We start from the raw sequence: 15975 nt of genomic DNA, 5'->3' as shown, positions 1-15975 counted from the left end.
CGGTGCCGGGAAGCTCCGGTGACATGCTTCGTTCCAAAAAGTCGAAGAAGCATCGACACCGGTCCTCTTCCCGTATCGGCACCAAGAGCTCTGGGTCGCCGAGGGAGTCGGCACCCAGTAGGCATCAGCACCGAGAGGACCGCTCGCCCTCTGTTCAAGAGGTGTCGATGCGCTCTACTATGGACAGCCCGGAACAGCCTCCACGCCCGGAACAGACTCTGACATCGACGCCTGCATCGGCTTCCACGTCTTTCTCCACAGCCGCTCTGCACGAGAGTCTCTGGGCCGTCCTCCCAGAGATCCTGGGAGAGCTGTTGCGCCCTTCCCCTCCGGTACCGGGGGTGCTTGCGCCACCGGTACCGTCGAGTGAGGCGCCGGCTGGCCCCTTGCCCGGGGTGAGGTCTCCGACATCGGTGCCGCTTGCGGTACCGACTGCGGTCGCCTCCCAGGAAGGCTCCCCGACGACGTTGGCGGAGGGAGCTTCGCCGGTGCGGGCGAGGGAGTCTACCTCTCGACGCTCCCACCGTGGCCGTGGTTCCACGGAGTCGAGCCGGGCACGGCTTCAGACACAGGTCCGTGAACTTGTGTCTGATACCGATGGTGAGGCCTCGTGGGAGGAGGAGGAGGACATCAGATATTTCTCTGACGAGGAGTCTGATGGCCTGCCTTCTGATCCCACTCCCTCCCCTGAAAGGCAGCTTTCTCCTCCCGAGAGTCTGTCTTTTGCGGCCTTTGTCCGGGAGATGTCTACGGCCATCCCCTTCCCGGTGGTTGTGGAGGACGAGCCCAGGGCTGAAATGTTTGAGCTCCTGGACTATCCTTCTCCACCTAAGGAGGTGTCCACAGTACCCATGCATCATGTCCTCAAAAAGACATTGCTGGCGAACTGGACCAAGCCATTAAGTAATCCCCACATTCCCAAGAAGATCGAGTCCCAGTACCGGATCCATGGGGACCCAGAGCTGATGCGCACTCAGTTGCCTCACGACTCTGGAGTTGTGGATTTGGCCCTAAAGAAGGCTAAGAGTTCTAGGGAGCATGCTTCGGCGCCCCCGGGCAAGGACTCTAGAGCCTTAGACTCCTTTGGGAGGAAGGCCTACCATTCTTCTATGCTCGTGGCCAAAATCCAGTCCTACCAGCTCTACACGAGCATACATATGCGGAATAATGTGCGGCAGCTGGCGGGCTTGGTGGATAAGCTCCCTCCTGAGCAAGCCAAGCCATTTCAGGAGGTGGTCAGGCAGCTGAAGGCGTGCAGAAAATTCCTGGCCAGAGGGGTGTACGACACCTTTGATGTTGCGTCCAGGGCCGCTGCTCAAGGTGTGGTGATGCGCAGGCTCTCATAGCTTCGTGCCTCCGACCTGGAGAATAGGATCCAGCAGCGGATTGCGGACTTGCCTTGCCGTGCGGATAATATTTTTGGAGAGAAGGTCGAACCGGTGGTAGAGCAACTCCACCAGCGGGATACCGCTTTCGACAAGTTCTCCCGCCGGCAGCCTTCAGCTTCTACCTCTACAGGTAAGACGATTTTTGGGGGGAAGGAAGACTGTTCCCTACTCTTCTGGTAAGCGTAGGTACAATCCTCCTTCTCGACAGCCTGCGGCCCAGGCTAAGCCCCAGCGCGCTCGCTCTCGTCAGCAGCGTGCGCCTCAGCAAGGCCCCTCGGCTCCCCAGCAAAAGCAAGGGACGAGCTTTTGACTGGCTCCAGCAGAGCATAGCCGACATCCAAGTGTCACTGCCGGGCGACCTGCCGGTCGGAGGGAGGTTGAAAGTTTTTCACCAAAGGTGGCCTCTCATAATCTCCGATCAGTGGGTTCTTCAAATAGTCCGGCAAGGATACACCCTCAATTTGGCCTCCAAACCTCCAAATTGTCCACCGGGAGCTCAGTCTTACAGCTTCCAACACAAGCAGGTACTTGCAGAGGAACTCTCCGCCCTTCTCAGCGCCAATGCGGTCGAGCCCGTGCCATCCGGGCAGGAAGGGCTGGGATTTTATTCCAGGTACTTCCTTGTGGAAAAGAAAACAGGGGGGATGCGTCCCATACTAGACCTAAGGGCCCTGAACAAATATCTAGTCAAAGAAAAGTTCAGGATGCTTTCCCTGGGCACCCTTCTTCCCATGATTCAGGAAAACGACTGGCTATGCTCTCTGGACTTGAAGGACGCCTACACGCACATCCTGATACTGCCAGCTCACAGACAGTATCTGCGATTTCAGCTGGGCACACGTCACTTCCAGTGCTGTGTGCTACCCTTTGGGCTCGCGTCTGCGCCCAGAGTGTTCACGAAGTGCTTGGCTGTAGTAGCAGCGGCACTTCGCAGGCTGGGGGTACACATGTTCCCATATCTCGACGATTGGCTGGTGAAGAACACATCCGAGGCAGGAGCTCTACAGTCCATGCAGATGACAATTCAACTCCTGGAGCTACTGGGGTTTGTGATAAATTATCCAAAGTCCCATCTTCTCCCAGTGCAGAGACTCGAATTCATAGGAGCTCTGCTGGATTCTCGGACGGCTCGTGCCTATCTCCCAGAGGCGAGAGCCAACAACTTGTTGTCACTCGTCTCGCGGGTGCAAGCGTCCCAGCGGATCACAGCTCGGCAGATGTTGAGATTGCTGGGCCACTTGGCCTCCACAGTTCATGTGACTTCCATGGCCCGCCTTCACATGAGATCTGCTCAATGGACCCTAGCTTCTCAGTGGTTTCAGGCTGCTGGGGATCTAGAAGACGTGATCCACCTGTCCACGAGTTTTCTCAAATCCCTGTATTGGTGGACGATTTGATCCAATTTGACTCTGGGACGTCCCTTCCAAATTCCTCAGCCACAAAAAGTGCTGACTACGGATGCGTCTCTCCTTGGGTGGGGAACTCATGTCGATGGGCTTCACACCCAAGGAAGCTGGTCCCTCCAGGAACGCGATCTGCAGATCAATCTCCTGGAGTTACGAGCGGTCTGGAACGCTCTGAAGGCTTTCAGAGATCGGCTGTCCCACCAAATTATCCAAATTCAGACAGACAACCAGGTTGCCATGTATTACATCAACAAGCAGGGGGGCACCGGATCTCGCCCCCTGTGTCAGGAAGCCGTCAGCATGTGGCTCTGGGCTCGCCGCCACGGCATGGTGCTCCAAGCCACATACCTGGCAGGCGTAAACAACAGTCTGGCCGACAGACTGAGCAGGATCATGCAACCTCACGAGTGGTCGCTCAACTCCCGAGTGGTGCGCCAGATCTTCCAAGTGTGGGGCACCCCCTTGATAGATCTCTTCGCATCTCGAGCCAACCACAAGGTCCCACAGTTCTGTTCCAGGCTTCAGGCCCACGGCAGACTGGCATCGGATGCCTTCCTTCTGGACTGGGGGGAAGGTCTACTGTATGCTTATCCTCCCATACCTCTGGTCGGGAAGACTTTGTTGAAACTCAAGCAAAATCGAGGCACCATGATTCTGATTGCTCCCTTTTGGCCGCGTCAGATCTGGTTCCCTCTTCTTCTGGAGTTATCCTCCGAAGAACCGTGGAGATTGGAGTGTTTTCCGACCCTCATCACCCAGAACGAAGGGGCGCTTCTGCATCCCAGCCTCCGGTCCCTGGCTCTCACAGCCTGGATGTTGAGAGCGTAGACTTTGCCTCTTTGGGTCTGTCAGAGGGTGTCTCCCGTATCTTGCTTGCGTCCAGGAAAGATTCCACTAAGAGGAGTTACTTCTTTCTATGGAGGAGGTTTGCCATCTGGTGTGACAGCAAGGCCCTAGATCCTCGCTCTTGTCCTACACAGACCCTGCTTGAGTACCTTGTGCACTTGTCTGAGTCTGGTCTCAAGACCAACTCTATAAGGGTTCACCTTAGTGCAATCAGTGCATACCATTACCGTGTGGAAGGTAAGCCGATCTCAGGACAGCCTTTAGTTGTTCGCTTCATGAGAGGTTTGCTTTTGTCAAAGCCCCCTGTCAAACCTCCTACAGTGTCATGGGATCTCAATGTCGTTCTCACCCAGCTGATGAAACCTCCTTTTGAGCCACTGAACTCCTGCCATCTGAAGTACTTGACCTGGAAGGTCATTTTCTTGGTGGCAGTTACTTCAGCTCGTAGAGTCAGTGAGCTTCAGGCCCTGGTAGCCCAGGCCCCTTACACCAAATTTCATCATAACAGAGTAGTCCTCCGCACTCACCCTAAGTTCTTGCCAAAGGTTGTGTCGGAGTTCCATCTGAACCAGTCAATTGTCTTGCCAACATTCTTTCCCCGTCCTCATTCCTGCCCTGCTGAACGTCAGCTGCACACATTGGACTGCAAGAGAGCATTGGCCTTCTATCTGGAGCGGACACAGCCCAGCAGACAGTCCGCCCAATTGTTTGTTTCTTTTGATCCCAACAGGAGGGGAGTGGCTGTGGGGAAACGCACCATATCCAATTGGCTAGCAGATTGCATTTCCTTCACTTACGCCCAGGCTGGGCTAGCTCTTGAGGGTCATGTCACGGCTCATAATATTAGAGCCATGGCAGCGTCGGTAGCCCACTTGAAGTCAGCCACTATTGAAGAGATTTGCAAAGCTGCGACGTGGTCATCTGTCCACACATTCACATCTCATTACTGCCTGCAGCAGGATACCCGACGCGACAGTCGGTTCGGGCAGTCAGTGCTTCAGAATCTGTTCGGGATTTAGGATCCAACTCCAACCCCCTAGGCCCATGTTTTATTCTGTTCCAGGCTACACTCTCAGTTAGTTGGAAAAATTGTTAGGTCAATCTCAGTTATGTCCTCGCCGTTGCGAGGCCCAATTGACCATGTTTGTTGTTTTGAGTGAGCCTGGGGGCTAGGGATACCCCATCAGTGAGAACAAGCAGCCTGCTTGTCCTCGGAGAAAGCGAATGCTACATACCTGTAGAAGGTATTCTCCGAGGACAGCAGGCTGATTGTTCTCACAAACCCGCCCGCCTCCCCTTTTGGAGTTGTGTCTTCCCTTCTCTTTGTCTTGCTACATATGAGACTGGCCGGCACGAGCCGGTTTCGGGCGGGAAGACGGCCGCGCATGCGCGGTGCGCATTGGCGTGCGAGGGCTAGCAAAGGCTTTTGCTAGTGAAGATTCCGATTGGAGGGGCTGCCGTGGACTTCACCCATCAGTGAGAACAATCAGCCTGCTGTCCTCGGAGAATACCTTCTACAGGTATGTAGCATTCGCTTTGCTTATGTTTGACTTATTCTTGTTGTACACCGCCTTGAGTGAACTCCTTCAAAAAGGTGGTAAATACAATGGAGCACTCTTAGCATGTGATGTTCGGGAGGCATGTCTATGTAACTGCGTACTATCGGTGCGCTTATTACTGGAACAATAATGAAATATTATAGCATCAAAGATGTTGCTTTGCTTTATTTCCAAGGCAAGAAAGTTTGTTGTAGCTACCACCAGGTCATTTCTAGTAAAGCCTACCATGCATTCATTTTATGATTTTGGGAGACTGGTTATGGTGCTCCACTGTAAATCCAAATAAATAAATTGATTTCATCTGTGGAAGAAATTCAGGAGAGTCGGTATCAGCTGATCACATGTTGAGGATGCTGGGCCACTTAGCATCAACAGTCCGTGACACTCCCATGGCATACCTTTGTTTGACGCAAGCTCAATGGACACTATCCACCCAGTGGATTCAGAGTGCAAGGAATATCTAGGATGTCATGTTTGGCACTTAGTCCTGGTAGATTAACCAATTCAGTTAGCCCAAAGAAATTCCCTTCCAAATTCCTCCGACTCAAGAAACTTTGAGCTGGAGAGGGGCTTCACATAGGATGAACAATCTGCTCATGAAAAACTTCATCAGAATAAACTCCTAGAGCTAAGAGCTATTTGGAATGCTGTAAAGGCTTTCAGAGATGATCGTCTTACAAGATCATCCTTGTCCAGACACAACGTAACCATCTATTACATAAACAAGCAGGAAGGAGCAGGGTCATACTTTCTATGGTGGGAGACCATCTGTCACAAAGTGCCCAGCCACCCACTTGGGTTTACCCCACGACCACTTAGAGGGTCTATCCCCAGCTCAGGTCTGCCTGCACCTGCCGTGTGTGCTCTACACTAGTACCCTTTTTCCACCAACTGGGTCACAACCACCTCTGGGCAAGTCTCCTACTCTCCAATTATCCCCAGTGATTTCTAGGTTACTGGAGCCACACTCCTAGTGGTCCCACAGTTCCCAGAAAGCACTCACAGACCCAACATACAAACCACCAGGATTTTTTATCAGTCCAGACAGGCAGAACAAACAAACAATTGTGTTTATTCTCATAAAAATATTGAACAGTGGACAAAAATGTGCAAATAGCAAACAGTAACAAGTAACTGAAAAATGGATCATTATAACACTAACTAAACATCTGTATACTATGTAAACAGTACCTGGGAAGGTCAGGACATATATCTGTTCACAGAGCTTAAGCAAAGAGATCTCTCCTGGGCTGAAACTGAAGCAGCAGCCAGCCACTGCTGGGTAATTTCACAACTCCAGGCCAGTCAGAGCCCAGAACAGTCAAGTTTCAAATAAAAACTGGTTACATTACTGCAAGGCACTTCCTATTATCTGTGTGCCAAATAAAGGGAAATGGGACTTGATATACCGCCTTTCTGTGGTATTTTGCAACTATATTCAAAGCGGTTTACATATATACATGTACTTATTTTGTACCTGGGGCAATGGAAGGTTAAGTGACTTGCCCACAGTCACAAGGAGCTGCAGTGGGAATCGAACCCAGTTCCCCAGGATCAAAATCTGCTTCACTAACCACTAGGCTACTAAAAGAAAGAGAAGTCTGTTCTCTTACAGTTTTAAGCATAAACATGCACCATCTGCTGGCCAAATAGGAGAAATACATTTCAGACATATTTAAGACAGGAAAGTATCCAATACATTTTACAGTCTTAAAACACGCTGTTTCTTCATGCCATAAGAATATAGAAATGGGCCATTTCTTATGGGGTGTGTCTTAGAGCCACATATGTAGTGGACAAGGACAATGTCCTAGCAGACACAGTTGAGTCCTGTGGCCTAATGAGTGGGTGCTAGACATTCTTCAGAAGCTTTCAGGCATGGGGTAACCCCTCAATAGATCTCTTTGCAACTCTGATCAACAAAACACTTCAGTTTTGCTCCAGGATAAGGTCGCATGGCAAACTAGCCTCTAACACCTTCTTCCATCATTGGAGAGAACGCTTTCTGTACGTGTATCCTCCAACAGCCCTCATAGCAAAGAGAATTTTGACACTCCAGCAAGCTTGGGAGAGTTATAATTCTCATAGCCCTTTATTGGCCAAGACAAACCTGGTTCCCACTTCTGATGAATCTTTTCATCAGAAGTCCTATGAGACTGGAGCGTTTTCCAACACTGATCACGCAAGAACAGGGCACTCTCTTGCATACCAACATAGTCCCTTGCCTTAACAGCTTAAATATTGTGAGATTAACATTGTCTTCCATGAACTTACCTGTTAGTGTTTTGCTGGTTTTGCTAACTGCCAGGATGGATTCCACTAAGAGGTTATATATATTTAAATATAACAGGTGTGCAGTCCGGTATGAGAGCAAAGCCATAGATTCCTTCACTTGTCCTATGCAAAAACTGCTTGAATACCTTCTACATCTGTAAGAGGCGTGTCTCAAGACCCAACTCAGGTTTCATCTTAATGCAACTGGAGCTTATCATTGAGTAGAAGTTAAACCCACTTCTGTACAGCTTTTAGTTCACTTTATGCAGAACTTGCTACATTGAAACCATCCTTCAGGCCTTCCATAGTATTATAGGACCTCTGTGTTTTTACCCAGCTGATTAAAGCTCCTTTTGATCCACTAGATACCTGCCACTTGAAATATTTCATCTGGATGATCTTATTTGGTGGCAGATATCTTCCAGGATTAGTGAGCTCCAGATCCTAGTGACTAATAATGCCTTACACTTAAGTGTTTGATTTTGTTATAATAGGGTGGTTCTGCATATCTGTCCAAAGTTACTTTAAGGTGTATGTGAGTTCCATCTTAACCAGTTAATAGTCCTGCCAACATTTTCCCCCCTAAACTGCATGCCCATAAAGGTGAAACTGTCGCACTTTGGACTACAAGAGAGCCTTGGCCTTCTATCTGGAGCAGAACTAGAAGGTCTACCTTGTTTCTTGTGACCCAAACAGGATGTGGTTGCCGTCAACAAACATGCACTTTTTAGTTGATTAGCATTTGTTAGTGGTTTCCAAACCTATCCTGGTGGAACCTCAGCCAGTCAGGTTTTCAGGATTTCCACAATGAATATTTGTTAGGTTTGCATGCACTGCCTCAATTGAATGTAAATCAAACTCATGAATAATATTCATTGCAGATATCATTAAAACCTAATTGGCTGGAGTTCATACAGGACAGGTTTGGGAACCACTGACTTAAGGTTAAGCCGATTGTAGAGTGGGGGTTCTCAATCCAGTCCTCAGAATACACCCAGCTACTCAGGTTTTCAGGATACCCACAGTGAATGTATATAAGGTACATTTTCATGTGCTGTCTCCATTGTTTACACACCTATCTCATTCATATTTATTGTGAGAATCCTGAAAACCTGACTGGCTAGGTGTGTCCTGATGGCTGGGTTGAGAGCCCCTGCTATAGAAGATCATTTCGCTGCTCTTGTTAGAGCTATGTCTGAATCTTGCTTGAGACCAGCCTTCATAGAGGTTTGCAGAACTGTGACATGGACCTCTGTCCACACATTTGTATTCCACTTGTGCCTAAAACAAGACTCCCAACAACAGTAGGCTTGGCCAGACAGTCTTCCAGATTCTTATATATATATATATATATATATATATATATATATATATATATATATATATATATATATATATATAATATTTCCTGTGTGAGAATTCACATGTCTGCTTGTCCTCTGAGAAAACAAAGTTAGTTACCTTTACAGCAGCAGACAGAAGCAAGCATGCATTCATGGTGAGGTGGCCCAAACACGTCTAGAAGAGTTTCTGGAGTGCTGTTTCTTGCACTGGGCTCTGTCAGTGACATCACCCTTGCATAAGGATTCAAATCCTGGTGTCCTCGGAGAACACCACCTACAACTAAATAATATTTTCCTTTTTATGGATTTATTTGAATTTTTAAAAAGATCTTAAATCGTTAATATCAATGACAAGATTGCCTCATTAATTACTAATCTTAAATCCTGAAAATGGTATTCCCTGTTTTAGAAAATGGTGCTATATTTTAGTAGATAACTATCAAAATAGCAAAGCACATTCCTTTTTAAAACTTATACTGTGAAGTTCACTGTCTTTACTTTGTTAGTTGTCCACCACATCCCTCCCTTCTCCCTCCCTTTCATGTTCAAATGGAGAGGATATCAGAAGGATGCAGATGCTCCATGCCCTAAACGAATGCGTTTGGAAGGTACAGTACTTGTAGATTTTTTTTTAATTTTTGTTTGTAATCCTTCTTTACTTTGGTGCTCCAGAAATGTAATTTTCCTATTTATTCATTGCTTCTAAACCCTTTAGAATTATGCTGTCACTACATTCCTCTTTCTTAATCTTACCTGCAACAAATAAACTGGTATTTTGTAACTGAAGTCCTGGATAGAATTGTTTTTTTCATGTATTTTAGTAATGACCATAAAATGGATCAGGTTTGGAATAATTAGCTGTTTGTAACCAGGGTTTTGGAGTCGGAGTCAGACTGTAGAAAAATAGAGTAGGAGTTGAAGGTTAGTGTACTGACTCCACAGTAGCCATTCCAAACATGAGCACAGCAGAGTTGTGATAGGTAGAAGTAGCCAACATAACCTAATTTTTGTTTTGAAAAGCTTTATAGTGAAAATTTAAGGGCCTTAAAAGTTTATCTGAAGGCTCAGAAAGAGCAGAAGTCCTTTGTGAAGAAGGCCATAGTGTTTTAATATGGACATATAATTGACTCTCTTAAAGTAATGTTTATAAACTGATGAACAATTTCTGGGCTACATAGATATGGATGCAGTTATATGTTATACTTTAAGCAGGTTTACATGAAGAAACTTAATTTCCAGATATCTAGCAGCTGCGCAAAGCATTTGTAGGGCTTCTGTTTAGTTTGAGTTGATTGAATTAGGTTTTTAATTTACTATTTTGGTTCTTACTGAATATGCATTAATGAGATTACACCTGGAACAGTAGTACTGAATTTTTATGACTGAGTTGCGCTCAGCATAGGCATTATTTTAAGTGAAGATGGAACAAAAAATAGATTTGGCTAGCAATCCTGCATCCAACTTTAAACTTAGCTTTGGTTTTCAGTCCTTAAAGATGCTGAGGAAATCGTGTGTGTGAATAATCATGTAAGATGGATTTATATCTTTCCATTGCAAGGTATGAATCTTTTGTTAAAAATAATACTCAAGTTCTAATGAAAAACAAATATCCCAAAGAAGTAAAATCTCTTCTCCAAGGACAAGCAGGCTGGATTATACTCGCAAGTGGGTTGACGTCCGCATCGGCCTGGGAACCGGCATTTGCTATAGCAAAATGAAAAACTTTTGCTAGAGCCTTGTGGCGCACATGTGTGGACTGATTTCCTGCGCAAGTGCATACCTCAAGTTTTGTTTTTTGCAACAAGGTGCGGCAGATTATTTTCTGTGGTCATTGTACTGCCCGGGAAAAGAGCCTTCTCTTTTTGCTACTCGATTTTTAGTTGCGTGTTTTCCACTGTTATTTTATTATTTACTTTAAAACAAGAAAAGAGTCCTGTATTTTCTCGTCTTTTTCCCTTTTTCTTTCTTTTTCGACAGTGGACGGTTTTAGGCCGCGCGGTCGGGTTTCTTTCCTTTTTTTGTGCCCTTTTTACTCAGGCACAGTCGAGTCTTTGGATTTCGACGGTGCCGTTTTTCCTTCCATGTCATTGAAAACACCCAGCGGCTTCAAACTTTGTACTCTGTGCAACCGGACAATCTCAGGTACAGATACAAATACTTGGTGTATTCAGTGCCTTGGGCCCGACGATAGCCCAGCTCGTTGTGCCCTGTGTCTTTGTATGAAGAAAAGGACCCAACTTGCTCGAGAGACCCAACGCGAGAAACATTTTGGGGCTCGGTCTGGACCTTCGACACCGGCATGATACCAAGGTCAGCAGCATCGAGGGACACATCGACGTCAGGAGCAGAGGTAATGGCTGCTAAGAGGCCAAGACAAGCTGGGAGCAGTGAGGCATCAAGTGGGTCTCCACCTATCTCGAGGCCTACTGCTGTGCAGGCCCCCCGGGACCGACCGTCAGACCCGACCCCAAGGCAACATGAGGATTCAATGTTGTCCTCGTCGGTGACGGGCATCAAGTGAAAGCTAAGAAGCACCGTCACCGTTCTCCCGCAACACGGTGCCGGGAGCTCCGGGGCGTCGAAGGATTCGGCACCCGAGAAGGATCGGCGCCGAAAGGAGAGAAGGTGGAAGACCTGGTTGACCAGATCAAAAAGCAGAATGATGCTATGACTTCTCTCTCCTGCCAGGCGCCTTCTGCTACATCCCCCTCAACCAGGAGGTTTTTTTTTTGGGGGGGGGGGGGACGCGGAGAGCTCCCTATTCCTATGCTAGGTGTAGGTACACTCTGGCATCCCGACAACCTATTCAGGCTCAGCCACTGCAATCTCGTTCTCATCAACGGTGTTCTCCTATGGCCCCTGCTGCTCCCCAACAAAAGCAACGGACAGGCTTTTGACTGGCTCCAGCAAAGCATAGCCACAGTAAAAGTGTCCATACCGGACGACTTGCCAGTTAGAGGGAGGTTAATGTTTTTTTCACCAAAGGTAACCGACCAGTGGGTTCTTCAAATAGTCCGGTTAGGATACACGCTCAATCTGGAATCCAGACCTAAAAATTGCCCACCAGTAGCTCATTCATAGAGCTCCCAGCACAAGCAGGTACATGCAGAGGAGCTCTCCGCCTTTCTAAAGGCCCATGCAGTTGAACCCGTTTCACCAGGGGAAGAAGGGTGGAATTCTATTCCAGGTACTTCCTTGTGCAAAAGAAAACAGAGGGGATGCGTCCCATCCTACACCTAAGGGCTTTGAACAAGTTCCTAGTTCGAGAAAAGTTCAGGATGGTTTCCCATGCCTTTCTCCTACATTTGGGAACGGGCCTTCTGCATGCGTATCCTCCCACACCTCTAGTAGGGAAGACTTTGCTGAAACTCAAGCAAGACCGTGGAATCATGATCCTGATTTCACCCTACTGGCCGCGTCAGATTTGGTTCCCTCTTCTTCTGGAGTTGTCCTCCGAAGAACCATGGAGATTGGAGTGTTTTCCAACCCTCATCACTCAGAACGAGGGGTTGCTTCTGCATCCCAACCTCCAGTCTCTGGCTTTCACAGCCTGGATGTTGAAAGCATGGAGTTCGCCTCCTTGGGTCTTTCGGAGGGTGTCTCCCGGGTCTTCCTTACTTCCAGAAAAGATTCTACTAAGAGGTGTTACTCTTTTAAATGGAGGAGGTTCGCCATCCGGTGTGACAGCAAGGCCCTAGATCCTCTCTCTTGTCCTACACAGACCCTGCTTGAATACCTTCTACACTTGACGGAATCTGGTCTCAAGACCAACTCCGTAAGGGTTCACCTTAGTGCAATTAGTGCTTATTGGCGTGTAGAGGGTAAGCCTATCTCTGGACAGCCTTTAGTTCGCTTCATGAGAGGTTTGCTTTTGTCAAAGCCCCCTGTCAAACCTTCTCCAGTGTCATGGGATCTCAATGTCATTCTCACCCAGCTGATGAAAGCTCCTTTTGAGCCACTGAATTCCTGCCATCTGAAATACTTGACCTGGAAGGTCATTTTCTTCTTGGCTGTTACTTCAGCTGGGAGGATCAGTGAGCTTCAGGCCTTAGTAGTGGATGCACTATATACTAAGTTTCATCACAATAGAGTAGTCCTCTGCACGCACCCTAAGTTCCTACCAAAGGTGGTGTCTGAGTTCCATATGAACCAGTCGATTGTCTTGTCAACATTTTTCCCTGTCCTCATAGCGAAGGCAGCTTGCACACCTTGGACTGCAAGAGAGCATTGGCTTATTATGTGGAGCAGATGAAGCCCTTCAGACAGTCCACCCAGTTATTTGTTTCTTTCGATCCCAACAGGAGGGGAGTCGCCATTGGAAAACTCACCATTTCCAATTGGCTAGCAGACTGCATATCCTTCACTTATGCCCAAGCTGGGCTGACTCTGGAGGGTCATGTCACGGCTCATAATGTCAGAGCCATGGCTGCATCAGTGGCTCACTTATTTGCAAAGCTGCAACATGGTCTTCAGTCCACACATCTCACTACTGCCTTGAGCAGGATACCCGACGCGATAGTTTGTGCAGTCAGTACTGCAGAATCTGAGGTTTAGAATCCAACTCCACCCCACCCCCCAGGCCCATTTTATTCTGTTCCAGGCTGCACTCTCAGCTAGTTGTAAATAGTTTCAGGTTAATCTCTGTTTTGTCCTCACCATTGCGAGGCCCAATTCACCAATGTTAATTGTTTTGGGTGATCCTGGATGCTAGGGATACCCCACTTGTGAGTATAATCCAGCCTGCTTGTCATCAGAGAAAGCAAAGATACTTACCTATAGCAGGTAGTACAGTAGGCTGATTATTCTCACAAACCCACCCACCTCCCCTTGGAGGTATTTGTTTATGCTTTACACTTAACTGAGGTACACGTTTGCGTGGTGGGCAGGAAGTCAGTCCACGCCTGCGCAGTGCACAGCAATAGATTTGACAAACATATATCAAATTGTATTAATGGCTAATTTAATTGCAAAAATAAAACCCCACTAACAATTTGCCCTGTGCCTTTAAGGCTTATGAATGTGTTTGCAGCCACCTCTGTTTAATACTGTATTTGGTATAACACACCTGTTGTAGTCTCTGTTTAGTTAACTTGAGTCTCTGAAAGAGAATTGTTTTAAGTTGACAGTTGTTACTCTTCCTTTTTTTTTTTCTTACAGCTATTCATAGTTTAAAGTTGAGCCGTACTCATGTGGACTGGCATAGTGTGGATGAAGTATACTTGTACAGCGATGCGACAACATCTAAAATTGCTCGAACTGTTACTCAAAAGCTGGGATTTTCCAAAGGTAATAGGTCACAATAGATAGTATTTTCTGTTTCTGTATACAAAAACATTTCTTTAAACCATTATGTTTCTGGTTAATTTTTTTGTGTTGGGGGAAGGGGTGGAGGGTTAGAGAGGGATGACCAACTTTTCTCCATACTTAGCTGTTAACCCTATGTGAATGACACAAACCTACTCACATACTTTGTTTGACTTTAACAAATAGGGAAAGCAGGTAGAGCATAGTTATGTAATTCTTTCTAAACCTATTATCTATGCATGTGGGTGAGTGTATTTCTGTGTTGCTGTGGGTAGTTGGGTGAGGGAGGTATGTATGTGTGTAGGTTAAGGTTGCATATTTGTGTTAGTGCTGCCCTTTATGTGGCAGTGTTTGGGTATGAATTTTAAATGTTTGTTATTTTTAGAATTACGTGTGTTTTTTAGGAGATACCTAGAGATTTAATTGTGCAATGCATTCTTTGCTCTAATCCCAGATAAGCTTGCGGGAGTTGAGTAGGTTTTTGTAAACTTCAGAAGTGACACCGAAGTTGGTAAAAAGTCATTAAGCTGTGTGTTTCCATCAGCGGTGCAGAGCATTACTACTACTTCTACTATTTAGCATTTCTATAGCGCTACAAGGCGTACGCAGCGCTGCACAAACATAGAAGAAAGACAGTCCCTGCTCAAAGAACTTACAATCTAATAGACAAAAAATAAAGTAAGCAGATCAAATCAATTAATGTGTACAGGAAGGAGGAGAGGGAGGGTAGGTGGAGGCGAGTGGTTACAAGTGGTTACGAGTCAAAAGCAATGTTAAAGAGGTGGGCTTTCAGTCTAGGTTTAAAGGTGGCCAAGGATGGGGCAAGACGTAGGGGCTCAGGAAGTTTATTCCAGGCGTAGGGTGCAGCAAGACAGAAGGCGCAAAGTCTGGAGTTGGCAGTAGTGGAGAAGGGAACAGATAAGAAGGATTTATCTATGGAGCGGAGTGCACGGGAAGGGGTGTAGGGAAGGACAAGTGTGGAGAGATACTGGGGGGCAGCAGAGTGAGTACATTTATAGGTTAGTTGAAGAAGTTTGAACAGAATGCGAAAACGGATAGGGAGCCAGTGAAGCGACTTGTGGAGAGGGGTAGTATGAGTAAAAGCGACCCTGGCGGAAGACGAGACGGGCAGCAGAGTTTTGAACCGATTGGAGAGGGAGAGGTGACTAAGTGGGAGGCCAGCAAGAAGCAGATTGCAGTAGTCTAAACGAGAGGTGACAAGGGTGTGGATGAGGGTTTTGGTAGAGTGCTCGGAAAGAAAGTGGCGGATTTTACGGATGTTGTAAAGAAAGAAACGACAGGTCTTGGCGATCTGCTGGATATGAGCAGAGAAGGAGAGAGAAGAGTCAAAGATGACCCCAAGGTTTCGAGCTGAGGAGACAGGGAGAATGAGAGAGCCATCAACAGAAATAGAAAACGTGGGGAGGTGGGTTTGGGGGGAAAAATGAGAAGCTCGGTTTTGGTCATATTTAATTTCAGGTGGCGTTGAGACATCCAGACAGCAATGTCAGACAAGCACGCTGAGACTTTGGTTTGGATGCAAGGTGAGATATCAGGGGTAGAAAGGTAGATTTGGGAGTCGTCAGCATAGAGATGGTAGGAAAAGCCATGGGATGAGATTAATGAAGCAAGGGAAGAAGTGTAGATAGAAAAGAGGAGGGGACCAAGAACAGAACCCTGAGGTACACCGACAGGCAGAGGGATAGAAGTAGAAGAGGATCCACCAGAGTGAACACTGAAGGTGCGGAGGGAGAGGTGTTCTCCATGCCTTGAGTGGGGGGGGGGGGGGGGGAACCAACAAGACTTTAAATTGCTTGTGATGTTGTCATTAAGATTGAAGACTCCCGCTGTAAAT

The 15975-nt window shown here is 47.1% G+C and overlaps 1 protein-coding gene across 4 annotated transcripts in view; it reads left to right on the top strand.

Annotated features, from left to right (window-relative positions):
* The window catches only part of DDHD1 (DDHD domain containing 1), a 243404-nt gene that overhangs the window by 54746 nt on the left and 172683 nt on the right, over positions 1 to 15975 (top strand). For 2 of the 4 annotated variants that reach the window (XM_030214710.1, XM_030214709.1), the window contains exons 3-4: positions 9323 to 9424; positions 13974 to 14102. In XM_030214710.1, coding sequence (XP_030070570.1) covers positions 9323 to 9424; positions 13974 to 14102 — 231 coding nt within the window. The remainder of the gene's footprint in view (positions 1 to 9322; positions 9425 to 13973; positions 14103 to 15975) is intronic. The other 2 variants (XM_030214713.1, XM_030214712.1) reach the window with 1 other exon arrangement.

The sequence above is a fragment of the Microcaecilia unicolor genome, chromosome 9 (genome assembly GCF_901765095.1).
Source record: "Microcaecilia unicolor chromosome 9, aMicUni1.1, whole genome shotgun sequence".
NCBI lineage: Eukaryota > Metazoa > Chordata > Amphibia > Gymnophiona > Siphonopidae > Microcaecilia > Microcaecilia unicolor.
The sequence above is the reverse complement of the archived record's forward strand: the minus strand, read 5'-3'. Positions and strand labels throughout refer to the sequence as shown.